General features: G+C 39.9%; 1 protein-coding gene across 1 annotated transcript; it reads right to left on the reverse strand.

The window, feature by feature from the left end:
• Positions 1-8,401: 8,401 nt before the first annotated feature.
• LOC110929362 (ethylene-responsive transcription factor ERF109) lies at positions 8,402-9,528 on the reverse strand. Its single transcript, XM_022172517.2, has one exon. The coding sequence runs from the start codon at positions 9,454-9,456 to the stop codon at positions 8,536-8,538; it is 921 nt and encodes a 306-aa protein (XP_022028209.1). The 5' UTR covers positions 9,457-9,528; the 3' UTR covers positions 8,402-8,535.
• Between the last annotated feature and the right edge of the window lie 7,106 nt (positions 9,529-16,634).

Raw genomic sequence — 16,634 nt, forward strand, 5'->3', positions numbered from 1 at the left:
ACTAACCCGCGAAGCCTAGCGCATTGTAGTTTGTATACTACACTAGGTTGTGGGCTCGTAGAGACAACCCCTAACTGGGCCTGGCCCATTGAGGTTAGGGTTTTCCCATATCTCCTATATAAGGAGGTCTCCACCTCCTTATTAGGGCATGAGATATAGGGCAACACTTTTGTAGCTGGAAATAGGGGATTCTTCCTCTACCGGCCGTCTCTACAATTGCCCACGTTTTTTCTCTTCTTATTTGCAGGTCTAGGATTCGGGCAAAGAAGACGAGATGTGGTCATATCCATCACCGTAGAAGGTCCGACCCGCTCAGGTTCTTTCTTCTTCATTGGCGCCATCCGTGGGACCGGTAACAATCTCATCTCGTTTTTCCGCTCGATCTTCAGACTTTTGCTTTTCATACAAGGTTTTCTTGATTTAAAAACTTTGAATCAGTGTCATTGGATCTCGAAAAATTACCTTTGGGTAAGCACTTTCTGGATCTGGTTTTAAGCACGACATGTGGATCCAAAACTCCACATATTCTGTACGAAGTCTTTTCATTAAAACCACTAATGATTTATCACGGATCCAACAGAATTGTGAGCAATTTTTTTGCATAACCCCAAAATCTTTTGAAGTCTGGGATTGGACATTACTGTTAATATAGTTATACACAATCCCAAAATCTTTTGAAGTTTGAAATTGGACATTACAGGAGAGGCCCACACATTATATTTTATTGGATTTATGATCTTATAAACTTCATGCTAACTTCGTGTTTTGGTTAGTATATTGTTTTTTTCACAATGATACGAATGTTTCCGCCGCCGTCATGCAATTAACTCCAAGCTGGCGGACGTCTTTTATCTACCTGCGCCACTTCTGAGTACATCTTAGTAATCTTGCCGTTTACGGCAGATACTTTTGTTTATCACGCCGTTTTCGGCAAACACATTTATTCAACCCGTTAGCTTTGACGGGAGCCTTTTGTCCATACACAGTCTTCAGCGGAAGTTATCATTCTACCCGCCAATCCGGCGGGCGTCTTTGTTCACTAACGCAGCGGGCACCATTGTTGCTCACACCATCCCCGGTGAACACCATACCCAATCGCCACCTAGGCCATTGAACATCCTCAGGTGGACAAATTTAGCCATGATACCACTGTTATTTGTATATCGTTTGCTAAAACCGCCATCCGCCCATATCGGACACCCGCTGTCGTTAGCGGACATCCCTTCCATGCCGTCGCACACATCAAATGCTTACCGTTAATGGCAGCCAACCCGTTCACGCCGTCGCGCATATCGGCCACCCGCCGTCATTAGCGGGCATCTCTTCCATGCCGTCGCGCACATCAAATGCTTGCCGTTAATGGCAGCCAACCCGTTCGCGCCGTCGCGCATATCGGCCACCCGCCGTCATTAGCGGGCATCTCTTCCATGCCGTCGCGCACATCAAATGCTCGCCGTCAATGGCAGACAAACCGGTCGGGCCGTCGGGCGTATCAGCCACCCGCCGTCATTAGCGGACAACTGTCTCACGTGATCGCGTGATTTGCGCGAATCAAACTCTTGCCATCGTGCACAACCCAAAATGATTCATTGCGCCTTGCGCCGGATTCGAGCCCGCTCCAACTTGTCTTCGCCGCCGCGTTACGTTGAATTCCTTTCGCGCGCGCCAGACGCGTTGCGCCAGAAAAATATCCCAGTAACGACATGCCTCCTTTTATATGCATTTTTGAACCTGCAATAGAAAGGTATGTGCTCTTCCAAATTCGATTTCGGGTTTTAACTGAGGTAATACACGATAAGATTGATGTGTTGTATGTAAAGTCAAAGTATATTAAACTCTTATGACTTTATCTCTGTACCACACGTCACTGTACATCACCCATCCATGAATGCATGTTGTATTATTTCACACTAACTTACAAAAACCACCCTTATAAAAAGGGTGAATCATGATATAACCCTTCTTTCTTAAACAGTACTTATTTTGAGAAACTATCAAAAAGGGATTCACAAATAAAAATAATCATATTATGGATGTATTGGTTTACTTTATGGTTAATTTGAAGATCCCATGTAAACCTCATGACACGCCTTATTTATGGGCCTCACTTCTGGCTCAAAATCTTTTATTCAAATATGGGTGAAGATCCAAATCTGCCGTTCTTTCACAAACCATATCAGCCGTCCCTATTTTGGATCGTCACCTCCTTGCAACTCGCTCTGGCGGAAGTTCTTATACACCCTCATCAATAAATCAGTATACAAGGTATGTACTATGCTTTTACCTTTTAACATAAAATAAATTCAAATTGCTCATCCACCAGAAGACTTCGAGAATAACACCTTGAGCATGAGAGCTCTGGTTACCTCTTTTATAGGGATGCCTTGGGTAAAGTGATTCGTACAACCTATCTCCGGTGTACCTCGTTACTCTTTCGTGTTATCTACACGATTTATAAGCAACATTGCATGATGGCTGATTGGTCGTAATAATTGGTACGTCTTCTGGCAGTGTTATGATCCATGAGAAAGTTGTATCCAGCTCCAAATGAATACTAAGACCCAATGACGCCTGACCACCCTTTACCAAATGCTTTTAAAACTCTATGGTGCCCAATCAACTTAGGCGGAGTAACATTATGACCCAGTAAAGGCGACTCTACATGCTTTAATATTATTAACACCTAATGAAGTATAATCGTCCCTGTTGGCATGATTGGGCATACTTCAAATCTGCTCTATTTAAACTAAAAAAAAAATTATTATTTATAAACATCCTTCTAGAGATGTTCCGTGGGGGTTCAAAATTTCTAGATATCCATTATTGGCTAAGAGATGCTCTAGGGCTATAGGTCTATAATTTGCCACAAAACAAAACAAATTAAGTTCAGAGAAAGTGTATGCACGTTTTCATGCAGACATATTAAACCAATAATTATTCAGAACACTTTATCCTTTTTTTTATTATTATAACATGAGGAAGCAGGTGATAACCCCCCACCAATCTTCTCTTTTTTAACCATTGGTGTTGCATGGTGTATAAACATATACAGTAACATGATACCTTATGTGTTGCTATTATGTCACAAGAATGAGGTAATTCAAACTACAACCCATGTTGGTAATAGTATAGTATACATTGCATACAGTACTTTTTCTCTATAGGAATGTACTAACTTTGGCAGGCAAGAGAACTATCAGCTGTGAGGCTTGCTTCGCCGAATTGCACGACTCACGACGTATGATGTTTACGCTATAGCGTTTCCCGCTCGCCACATGAATCATTATGACGAACAAGCTCCGCCACCTCCGCGGGTGCATCATCATGTACCTAACGGGTTAGTATACGGCGGAGCATAATCAGCGATTAGCGCTCTCACCGGCGGACGGTATTGGGCTTCCCGCGGCTGGTACTCTACTCAAGGTGAGATTCCAAAAAAAAAAAAAAAAATCAAAGCGTATATACACACACACAAAGTTTTTCCAGCACCTGTCGTGCGCCGCCTAGTCGGACGCGCCTCACCATACTAAAGGGTATTCGCTTTTTTATGGTGCGTCCGCTTCACTTATCCACGAAAGGGCATCCTTCTGCTTAGGCGTTTTTGTAGGCGGGGACAAGGGGTATGTCAATAAATAATAAAGACCAATTATAAATCATTGGTTATCATTATATCAACAATTAGATTACATTGGTAACCATCAGATATCGAAACTCTTGACCCATTTTGGATTAATACATATATGCACGGTAAAAAATACATATACTTTGTGGTTGACTATTACCCTAAATCGTTTAGAAATATTTTAGTCATACACACTCTAGGGTGATAAATGCAACAATGCATTTGATTTTGGGAATTTCTACGGAACCTGCAAGCATAAGCGTGGCACCTAAAAATTTGTTTACTCAAATTATATATTCACATCATCAAAGATACAAACCATTCGTTGAACGTCACGCGTATCGACGAAGCTTTCACGCGCATCTCCGGATCGTCGCGCGTACCGGAGGAAGCTTTACCTCAACCCGCCACTACCGGCGGAAGCTTTATTGCAACCCGCCACCAACAGCGGAAGCTTTTATTCATCCCGGAACATTTCCAACGGACGTTTTTATCCACCCGCGCCGCTTCCGATCGATTACTTAACCACTCCACCACCTATGGCGAAGGCTTTGGTTCACCACGTTACTCCCGGAAAACATTTTTATCCACCCCGCCACTTCTGGCGGATAATCTCGGTCCACTTGAGCCACCTTAGCGAATGCTTTCGGTGGATAAAACTCAATCTTGTTTTTCTCTACTCAATCTCCACATCTGCATTCATCATGCAGATCTCCTTTACTAGCTAAACACACATACGTGCTCTAGGTCTACAAGTATACAGACCTGACATTTTTGTTCTTGAGAGATTCAAATATGAAGATTTGTTGCACAACTATCATTCCCGCCTTAAAGCTCTCAGCATTATATTTTGACTTTTGATGGTTGATGTCATGCCACAAAACACATTAAGTTCTGGAAAGGTGTATGCATGTTTTCCATACAGACATATTAAACTAATAATTCTTTGAAATACTCGATACCTGGAATTTCGGTTGGATAGCTTCTTGTCAAACTTTCCTACTTATAAGGTGTTTCTTGCCGCCATTTACGCCTTCACCAAGCTATACTTTGGTACGGATATACCTGAGCTGGAGTTCATTATGTTGAGCTACATATTTAGGAACGCAATTCCAGGTACAATTCTTGTTTATTGTTTATTTAGTGGCACAACGCACCTTCATTTGTCCAAACGCGCCTCGCATCTCATCGCATGCCCTTGGTTCACTTGATTATATACATATATCCCTATATGATGGTCCATATATACTACATGTTTACTTGTTGATTTCTTTTTATTACCTATCAAGTTCAAAGCTACTAACATACTTTAGCAGCATTGAACTGGGGGAGTAGCAGGGTATAGCGCCATTACGCCTTAAAAGTGATCAGTTTTCCTCAGGCTGCCCATCAAGGTGATATCCACTGCACATTAACCCGCATCGGTTCTTATATAATGTGTGTGTTTCGAACGCTAGACAATATTTATACTTCTCACATCATTTGGCCTATGACTATACCACTTGACACAACATATGCAATTTGGTAGTCAAGACAAACGCACGACAAAACCAATATACGTGATCATTCGAATAAGTATTCCACACGCTATGCGACAGGAAAAATGCTTATTCGGATGTGTGTTCTCCACACTAGCCCGCGACATGGATAAAAGAAAACCCTCACGCCACAGTCGGCGAGGTAAACAGACATGCCACCTACTATAAGCATTCCACACGCCAGGGCGCGTCCAGGAAAAGCACATAGTAGCTTACATAAGTGCTCATTCACGCCTAGCGCGTATAAAGCATTTTATTATCTCCATAAGTGCTCATTCACGCCTAGCACGTATAAAGCGTTTTATTATCTCAATAAATGTTCACTCACGCCAAGCGCGTAGAAAGCACTTTGTTGTTCAAGTGTTCATTAACGCCGCGCGGGTTATAAAGCACTTTTTGATATCTACAAGTGTTCATATAAACATTTGTAAACACAACATACCACCGCATTTGAACTGCATATCACGGTAAAACATAGCTCTGACACGAAATACTTTTCATAATAACAAAGTCAGATGATTAAATTATACAGCGCTAAGAGTGGGCATCTTGGTAATAGATGTATTCAACCACTACTACTCTGGTGTGTATCTTGGTAATAGATGCACAACCACCGATGAAAAACCAAGTACTTGTCCCACAATCATAAAAACATTGTGGGAAACATAAATAACGCTCTAAGTACCCTCCCGAGGTCACTAAGCATAGCAAGCACTTCTGCAGGGGTGCCTTGTATATCTTTCTTTCCGAATGCAACGATAATTACTATAACCGAATCGTCAATAACAACGACTGGCACAACCGCCAGCGGTTTCACATTCGCCTAAGGTAGCATAACATCCGCGTATGCGTCTACGACCACCAATGGCTGTACATTATGGCAACGGGAATCCCGGCGACACAGACGCGTGGTAGGGATCGTCGTCACATCAACCTCGACTCTGTCAATGGGTTGAACGCCGTTAGCATACCATATGCTAACCGATAAAAGTCACATCAAAGGGTGAATATTTTGCAATGGCCCCCATGACTATGGGCGCACCGCTAAAGTAGGGACACACCTGAAAAAATCATCCAAAGCCGAGGTACTTAACTACCAAAACTTAGCTTGTTCCAAGGCTCGTGCACGAGACCTAACCACGTACGCGCAACCTTAACGAGCTCATGGAAATGCGCCAATACCAATGGCAACTGCCTGCAATCAATCAGCTTGCGCTAGGTTTATCCAACCAGTTTCCGCGATCGTGTGATATTCACTGATCCATTATCTCCATTCACAGCTAACGACAACCACAACAAACGTGGCCAACAACTTTCTCGCACTCGGACAGCATGTAAGCCTAAAATTAGTGATCTTCACTCCCGAGCTCCTAATAAGTCTAAGTGCTCCTCCCACGCTTGCACGCGGGAGCAACACTAGACTGGGGGACATGACGAGGTATGGTACTGGACCCGACCCGAACGGTCGGACTTTCCTGTTATTTGTCATTTTTATGTTAAATATTATTATTATTATATGTTATTATTGCGTACTAACCCGCGAAGCCTAGCGCATTGTAGTTTGTATACTACACTAGGTTGTGGGCTCGTAGAGACAACCCCTAACTGGGCCTGGCCCATTGAGGTTAGGGTTTTCCCATATCTCCTATATAAGGAGGTCTCCACCTCCTTATTAGGGCATGAGATATAGGGCAACACTTTTGTAGCTGGAAATAGGGGATTCTTCCTCTACCGGCCGTCTCTACAATTGCCCACGTTTTTTCTCTTCTTATTTGCAGGTCTAGGATTCGGGCAAAGAAGACGAGATGTGGTCATATCCATCACCGTAGAAGGTCCGACCCGCTCAGGTTCTTTCTTCTTCAGATACCTTAGGCAAATTCGACACACAACAAATCTTTACTTTTACTTGTACCGCGTAACTATATAATTATTCTTCTACATCCTATTAATCTAACCAAATCTAAAAATAGAATATCACTTTCATGATTTATATTCTTTAAGTTCAATACCGAGTGAGAAGCACACTAATTTACCACACGTTACCTTAATAAACCTAAAACCTAAACAGCATATTTTTGTCTGGTAGGAACTCGCTTCCTTGTTTAGCAAGTCCCATGATTCTGCCGACCTGTCACCAATTGTAGCATAAATTGTCATAACAAACACATGTTAAAATACATTTTTCACACGTGAAGATGATGCAGAATTCCAAGTCGATGGTTCTATACTTCTTTTCCTTTTTTTGTGTATTTTATTCTTTTCTTTTTAACAATCACTTTTTCCAAACTCAAATCATTATATTTTTTAATGGTATCATTTGAGGCCCCATTGGCCTACCAAAGGTAAACTTGACGTTGGAGATTTTAATGGATTTATGTACACTTGTACTATAATATACTTTAGCAAAACACGTGCTTCAATTTTAAATAAATTAGCTAGACATGTGTACAACTGTTTGACATACCGTGTTAAACACTTCAACAGTAAAACATTACTTATAATGTTAAGGATCTAAGGAGCTTTTTTTTTTTTATTTATCAATGTTAATGGGATGATATATTTTTTTTAATATATCCGGGTTATTGAAATCAATCAATGTTGATCAGAATTTTAATAATATGTACACTATATAATTAAAAAAAATACATACAATGGTAATCTTATATAATAAAAGAAAAAATACACACAATGGTAATCTCATATTTAACGTTTGGATTCAACTGATCATACTAAAAGTTTAAAGAATTCCAATAATATTATAAATTTGCATCGACTGGTAAACGGGCAACAAGCTGCGTCACTACCTACTAATAACAAAGCTAAATCTTTTAAAAACTACGTCTATATAGATCTCAGAGTTATAACATTACTATACATGACCTTTAAAACAATTTTAAAATTCTGTTATTTCTCTAATTTGAACTATGTTGTCGGCTGAACATAAATGGTCTCACACAAATGTGAAATGGTCTCACTCGAATGTGAAATGCATGTACACATAGTGTACCACGCTTATTAAACTAAATATTTAGATGTTATAACTTTGATCATGTCACATGGAGCATCAAAGATCCAAACTCTGTATTTCACATTAAACTATTGCGAGTTTTAAGCTTTACATTTATAAAATTTAAACTTCAAAAACTTAATACAAGTACTAGATTTTCACTTCTAGTAACTCTTAACCTTAAATAATATTCAAACTCCTTTAATAAAATCAGGAGAAATTAGATTCATGTTCTTTATCAAACAAAAAATTTATTGCAAATTTGCAACTATATAGAAAATGAGTCTAAACTCTATAACACTAAATAACTATAACTATTGAGTTACAGTTTTGACCAAATCATTGGTCAACCTATTTTTTATTATGCTTCAAACGCTATAAACAGTCCCACTAAGGGTCGAGTCAGAAGAATCACCATTAAAATCCATCATCATCGTCACCCATTCTTGAATATCATCTTCCCCCATTACTTCCAAAATATCATTTTCCACAACCGGTTTATACTCCGGCACCGTCAGTTCTTCGGCCACATCCATTTTCCGACGACTGTTGTTTTCCAGCTTCTTTCTTGTTACATTCTGATTTTCTCTGCGCGTGGTTGCCACTGGCTGAGTACTCTCAGCCACTGGCGACGACGACGTGTAATCAGAAAATGCGAAATTAAGCTTCGCTCGAGGTCCCCTGAATTCTATAGCTGCCCTGTCATACGCCCGTGCAGCCGCTTCTGCTGTCTCAAACGTCCCCAACCACACCCGAGCCGCTTTTCGCGGGTCCCGTATCTCCGCTGCCCATTTTCCCCACGGCCGTTGTCTTACTCCTCTGTAATTCTTCTTCTTTTTCTTTATCGGACCACCCGCTCCAGCATTATTTCCATTACCAGCACCGCTACTGATACCGATACCAATACCAATACCAACACCCTTTAAATTCATATCATCATGAAAGTAGTTACATCCCAGACACCCGTTGATTTTACAAACCTGACAGGTATCTGGGATATTAACAGTCCCTGTTGTACCTGTTACACTTGTTGTAACAGGGACAGAGTACCCCAATGCTGCGAACCTATTTGTAGCAGTGGGGTACTCAGGCTGTGACAGCAAGCTAAGATCATATCCATTTTGATGTCCTCCCATTATTACATTCTTCAAAGCATTAACCATAACCAAAGCTTCTTCATCATTAGTAAGGCGGCGCCACGGCGGCTGCGGGATGAACTGGTGGTGTCCGACGGTGGTGGCGGTGGCGGTTGCTTCGTCCTTGGGTCTATTAACTGTCATCCTTTGCATGTTTTGTTGAGAGAGAAAGTTTTAGAGAGAGAGAAGTGAAGTGTTTAGGATTTTGTATTCTGAGTTTGAAATAGAGGTAAGTCAAAGTATATATATGGAGTGTTGCCAGCTCAGACGCTGTTGGGACACGCTTTGAATGAAAACCTCCTGAAAAGGGTTTATTAGTGGATAGGATCGGCTATTCGGCTCGCCGCACGTGGTAGCTGAGCCGTTGCTTAGCTTGAGCGGAGTGTGAGCTGGCAAACGAAGTTGCGTTCACACACGGTTTAGTAGACTCTTCTTTAGTGACGTCATGTCTTTCGAAAGGTAATAGAATACGTGTCAGTGTCACGATGAAGTTAGTGTGCGGTGATAAAGACTATTTTGGACATGGAGAAATGATTTTTTAAAACTATCTCATGATATTGTGGGCTAGCTTTTAAGTAAACTCTTTTATGACAATTATTTTTTTTTATTTCTTATTTTTTTTTTCATGTGATTAATAGTGTGGGTGTTGATGGTCTAGTTTAGTCGGTTTTGATGGAAATGTTGAACGAAAACATGGATTATAGTATTGTAGAACGACAAATCAAAACAACTAGTTTAACGGTGCGACTTGATTGGCAATGACGGATGCATGAATTATTTTCGAGAGGGCAATGACGGATGCATGAATTATTTTCGAGAGGTGCGGATGAAGGGTTTAATCATACCTTTAAGAAGTGTGATCGGACTTTTTGCCTAAAAATACACTAAATAGTATTTTCAAAGGGTGTGCCCCCACCCACCCATTAACCTGGCCGCCCCTGTTGATTGGTTTGAATCAATTTTTTATGTATTTTAATTAATAGTTTATATTTTTTTTGAACGTCCAACATAAGAATCGTCGGGTACTGCGTACGCGGCACCCATTGGCTGAAAGGTAGCCCGCGGCAGCCCAACCTGCACGCACGGAGCCCCTAGCCCACCACGCCACCAGTTCCGGGGAAAACCCGACCCTACACCCGCCCGAGGACACGACAATGCAAAGCCGGTAAAACCCGGGTGGATCAGAAATCGAACTCGAGACCATTCGGTCAGGAGTCTTCCCTCATTTCCATAACCACTGAGCTATAAGCCCAGGGTTTAATATTAAAAAGTTTAAAATAAAGAAGATTGGTGATTATAAGTTTATAACTTATTTACATTACCACCACACAACCACCTCTAGCCATTACTCTCCAACATCACCATCACACCACAATTGTCACCAACTAAAATTTCACTTGATTATGTAAAACCCAAATCAATTTTCCCTAAAAACTAACTCAATCAATGATTAACGAATTAGGGTTTCAAAATTACCAGGTTTATCATCCCCACAACGCACACGATCACACACGATCTGCTGCTATACTTATTCGCAAAAAACCTAGGAATAGATGAGACATCTACATGATTTCAACATCACACAATCATGACTCCACCACCACCATCCCCACACCGCCACTGATGTGCACCTCCACCCCTTCGTCACCATCAAAACGTCATTCACCACCATCTCCAAGCGACCACCCAACCAGAACCATCTGATCTACATCCCCGCCTTCATCTCCGTCGTTGATCTGACGGAACCCCCCAAACCCCAGATCTGTTACTTAAAAAACAGTGTCAAAAAGGGTTATTGTTGAGATGTTGAGATTTAATAGGTAATTGTGGATTTTATGTTTGTTTATTTGATTTGGGTTTTAACATTAATTTGAGTGTTCTTGTGTTAGTCTAGTGATTTTGATGGGGGATTTGATATGGATGTTGATAGAGGAACCGAGAGAGAGATGGATGGGTTTGATTGTTAGTTGTTGCTGGTAGGTTACGGTTGGGAGGTGGTGGCAGCATGTGGTGGTAAGTGGTGGCGGTGGGCTGGATGGTGGTGGTAGATGGTAGATGGTTTATGGTTGGTGGTGGAAGATGGTTTATGGTGGGCTGGATAGTAAGCATATATGTGTTAAAACTTTTTATGTATTTAAAGCTTTTGTTATTTGAAGTTATTAACACAATTAGTCCTTTTAAAGGTTAAATGACAAAAATGCCCTCATGTGTAAAGCACCTGTTCAAATTTAACAGAAAAAATTAACCAAGTTAGGGTTAAAGGACATACAGTGCAAGATTTTGAAACAATACGTACAAAACTCGTCAATTTTAAACATAAAGGACACAGCCTGCAAATGGGTATAAAGATAAAGGACAATCCTTACAATTCACTCGAATAAATATATGCACATAATAAAGGTTACGTGGTTGAGAGTAAATTTATCCTATAATGTCTCTTAAATTTATAAAGGGTATAAAGACATAATGGATCATAAAACATAACATAATGAATAGAAAAATAAAACACAATGCCTCGAAATATAACACATTGTCAAGGAAAAGAGACACAATAAGTCACAAAAAAAGACATAATAACACAAACAAAGAAAATACACAATGCTAAAAGAAAAAAAAAGACAATGATCTAAACAAAAATTTTAAAATCTAAAAGCTAAAATTCAAAAGTGAAAACCTCATATCATAAAATTCGACGAGACGGTTCCAATGCCACTTGAATGATTTCAATCGAATTCCATTTGATACCCTTCCTACACCTTCCTATTTTTAGGCGACTATATATTTAAACCTTATTCAGTTGTTGGTTCTTACCTTCAAACCTTATGTAGTTATAAGTTCTTAGGGTGCATTTGTCATGGCTTTTTTTTTTGAAGAAACTATAATTTCTCACCATGGCGGTGACTGCGGGGTGATGGATTGACAAATTGGGCAACTTTAATGGGCATGGCGATTGTGAGTCGGGGGTAGATGGTGTGACGGGGAAGGGGATTGACGGCGATAACTATGGCGGTAGTGGGGTGGTTGATGACCAAAGAAATTGGAATCTTTGAACACTTATTGTCGTCGCTTTCACCGCCCCTTGTCACACACCACTTCACTACCGTCATCATCCACCCCCACCATCATTGTTATCGCTACTCCTTTTGACATCGTTATTGTCACTGCTCCTTCCGACATGGTCATCGGAATCACCCTCACACCCCTACTTTGTTGTCATCATCACCACGACCCCACTGTAGTCGTCACCACCGCCGTCCTCACCACCACAACCATCGCCTTCCCCTACCAATACCTATAATATTTATGGTGTAGGTGGCGTTCATATCATTCTCTATGATGGGGTGGTGATGCTAGAGGTGCTAGGGGTGATAAGTAAGATCTTGGTTACTTAGGTAGAGGCGGAAAGCCGCAACCTAGGGGTGAAAGGCAGCGGGAGCGTCGACTAGTAGGCGTTGATTGTAGTGATATACTCCGATCCCTTTGCAATTGTTTTGTTAACCGGACACAATACAATAAAACTTCAAATTCATTCGATAAATTCCAATTCAAAATTTAAAGTCTTTTAATAACTTTCATTTCCCAAATCATTTTCTTTGACAACTTTTAATTATTTCAAAGAATTCAGCAATCATTTGTTTAACAATAATCAATTTAGAATAACAAGCATGTTATATTCGTGTCGTGTTGAAGAAATTAACGCAATTGAATTTTAGGCTAATATCCTGTTCCCATAATTCCTTAAAATTGGAATCGAAGTTAATTTATTTAAAATGATATGTTTGATTCAATGAATTGGAATTCATTCCCTCATCCGTAGGGAAATTAATTTCTTGACATATCTTATATCTTATTATATCTTATAGAAACATTCTTATAGAATCTAAAACATTCTAATGGAATGATAGTGTCCAATGAATGTGTAAACATTATTCCAAATACCCATCCAATCTAAAACTGAAGCCATCGATTTAAAACGAGTCTAAAACTAGAAAGTTTAAAATCCAAAACACCCCAAGTGAGGATTAAAATCCAAGAACCATAAACCAAAATCCACAAACCAATAACCCGGAAGCTTACAAAATCAATCAACCAAAAGCAAAATCCATAAATCAATTAACAAAATCCAAAATCATCAACGAATCAAACCCATATGAAGAAATCGAACCCATATTGAGATTAGGAACCTATAAGAAGAGACTGAAACCAAAATATAACTGAGGGTTTGTTCCAAGACCAAACCTGAATAACATAACACAAACCTATCAATAACACATTCATTGTTGAAAAGGACGAGGGGGTTAAGACTTAAGAATATAACTATTTATAAGGACATCCGTAGTCATAAGGCCTTTTGGGGGTGTTATGCGACATGTGGCATGCCACGTCACCACGGGGCTTTATGAGGCGTTATGCAAGTTGAGGCCGTAGTCATAAGCCCCTTTGTCATCATTACTCATTATTTTAATTTTCATTTTTTTAATTCATTTCTAAGTTTTTTAAAATTAAAATTCATTTCATTAATAAAAAAAGAGTACAATAAAATAAAAAAACATTAAACTAGAATAAAAAAATTACACAATCAAAGGTTATATTTTTTTTTCAATCCGCTCCTTTTGTGCCAACGCCATTTTCAAAGCTTTTCCCGTTAAGTGGTCGTGCGGTTTCGAGTAGAACTCAAAGTCGTGAGCCCATTGTCTATCCCGCATGTCGCAACCCCTATCCCCTTGGTACAAACCCGGGAACGGGCGGCCGCGACCAGTTCTGGTGGTATCTTGTTTTTGTCTAATTTGGCAGCGGAATTTTCATCAGGACCGTAGTTAGGAAATATTTTATCAAAGTAAAATACCACACTTTCATAATGTTAAACACATGGGATAAAACCCAAGCTTTCAGTACACACTTTTTCATAGGGATACACCCTATTTTATTTAACAAAACATCTATTTATTTTTAGGTAACTTTATTGCCACTTTTCCAAGCCTTCAGTGTTGTCCAGCTGGCTTCTATTTGGCTTTCACATTTTGTTACCTGAAACGCGTTTTAAAAACATTTTGTCAGTGGGAAATACTGGTGAGTGAATCCCAGTTTAATCAAGTTTTAATAAAAACCATTGTACAATATTGAGGGCGGTCTCGCAATTACATTTGTTTCCAAGCTATACCAATTATCACCCGTGGTACTGTCAGACCCGACTTGTGGAAATGTTACTCCTTGACCAGGTGGTAAAAAATTTTGTATATAAAACCCCAACATACGCACGATAATTGTATTCTTACAAATACTCAATAACTGCTTAATATATAATTATTCATGTGAGGTTTTGTAAAAACAGTTAACAAAAGGTTTACAAAAAGCGGATAAACTCACATTGTTGTCTTAGATTATCCTTTAGGGTTTCCTGGTGATAATCTATAAATTACACAAATACACGCGTGTTAGTATAATAACCCATTTTAACATTAGTAATACCCTTCCCGAGACAGCATTCCAACGACTACGTCGGGCAGAACCACGACAGCCGTTACGGAACCCTAGATCAATCGAGCAGAGTCTCTAATACGTCTCCAGGGGTTATGATACTTACATCGGAGCAGAACCTCGCTATTTAAGGGGGTATAATACCCGTGTATAATGTATACTACGTAGATTTGAGAGAAAGAAAGACAATTCTGAACGATTTTGACTGAAGACCTGATGCCTGCTTATATAGTGCTTCACTCTGACTTTTACGCGGCCCGCGTAAGAGTAGACATGGGCCTACGCGGCCCGCGTCAACCTTGGTTAACACTGTAGCTTGTCCGGATCATCAACTAGACTTGCCACGATGATGACACGTGTCATCACCGGGCTGCGCCACGCCTTTGATCTCTAGCGGCCCGCGCAAGACCCTTAAGAGGTTTACGCGGCCCACGACAAACCTAAAAACTCATTTTTTAATTATTTTTAATAATATTTAGGGTATTCGGGATCCGTTTTCGCGTATGGGGTGTTTTTAGGGACATATTGGGATATTGTAAAATATGTTAGGGTATCGGAAAATTTATGAGGGTGTCGCTTTTCTTTAGGGTTGTTATATCCTCCCCACCTTGTTTTAGAGCTCGTCCTCGAGGTCTACTGAAACAGGTGTGGATATTTCCTTTGCATTTTTGATTCAAGCTCCCATGTGTATTCGGGTCCTCTTTTGGAGTCCCACTTCACTTTGACTAGAACTAATCTCTTGTGCTTAAGATTCTTGATTTTCCTGTCTTCAATCTGTAGAGGCCTTTCTACAAATTTAAGTTGTTCATTTACCTCTATATCCTTAAGAGGTACTACAAGTGATTCATCAGCTAGGCATTTCTTGAGATTTGATACATGAAATACATCATGTATTCCTGCGATTTCCTCTAGCAGTTGTAGCTGATTGGCTACAAGTCCTATTCTTCTAATAATCTTAAAAGGTCCAACATACCTGGGACTTAGCTTCCCTCATTTGATGAATCTTACCACTCCTTTCCAAGAAGAGACTTTTAACAATACCTTGTCACCTACCTAGAATTCTAACGGCTTACGTCTGTTATCAGCGTAGCTCTTCTGTCGATCACGTGCTGCTTTCAGTCGTTCCTTGACTTGAATGATCTTATCGGTTGTTTCTTGCACTATTTCAGGTCCAGATAGTTGCTTTTCCCCAATTTCTGCCCAACAGACTAGGGTTCGGCACTTTCGTCCATAAAGTGCTTCGAATGGTGCAACATTTATACTTGTGTGATAACTGTTATTATAAGAAAATTCTATGAAAGGTAAGTGATCGTCCCAATTACCTCCGAAATCAATTACACAAGCTCTAAGCATATCTTCCATTGTCTGAATTGTCCTTTCGCTTTGTCCATCCGTTTGAGGATGATAAGTTGTGCTTAGATTTAGCTTGGTTCCCATTGCTTTTTGGAAACTTACCCAAAAATGAGAGGTAAAACGGCTATCTCTATCAGACACAATAGATAAAGGTATTCCATGCAATGAAACTATTTCATTTACATACAATTTGGCTAATTGTTCCATACTAAAAGTTTCCTTCATTGGTAAGAAATGAACTGATTTAGTTAGCCCATCTACAATCACCCAGATTGTATCATTACCTTTTCTTGTTTTGGGTAATTTGGTAACAAAATCCATTGTTATCAATTCCCATTTCCAAACTGGCATTTCTAACTGTTGTAATAATCCTGAGGGTTTCTGATGTTCAGCATTGACTTGTGAACAAGTTAAACACGTAGAAACGTAAGCTGCTATATCCTTTTTCATTCCTATCCACCAGAAATTTTTCCTGAAATCCTAGTACATCTTATCACTTC

This window comes from Helianthus annuus, chromosome 3 (assembly GCF_002127325.2).
Source record: "Helianthus annuus cultivar XRQ/B chromosome 3, HanXRQr2.0-SUNRISE, whole genome shotgun sequence".
In the NCBI taxonomy this organism is placed as follows: Eukaryota; Viridiplantae; Streptophyta; class Magnoliopsida; order Asterales; family Asteraceae; genus Helianthus; species Helianthus annuus.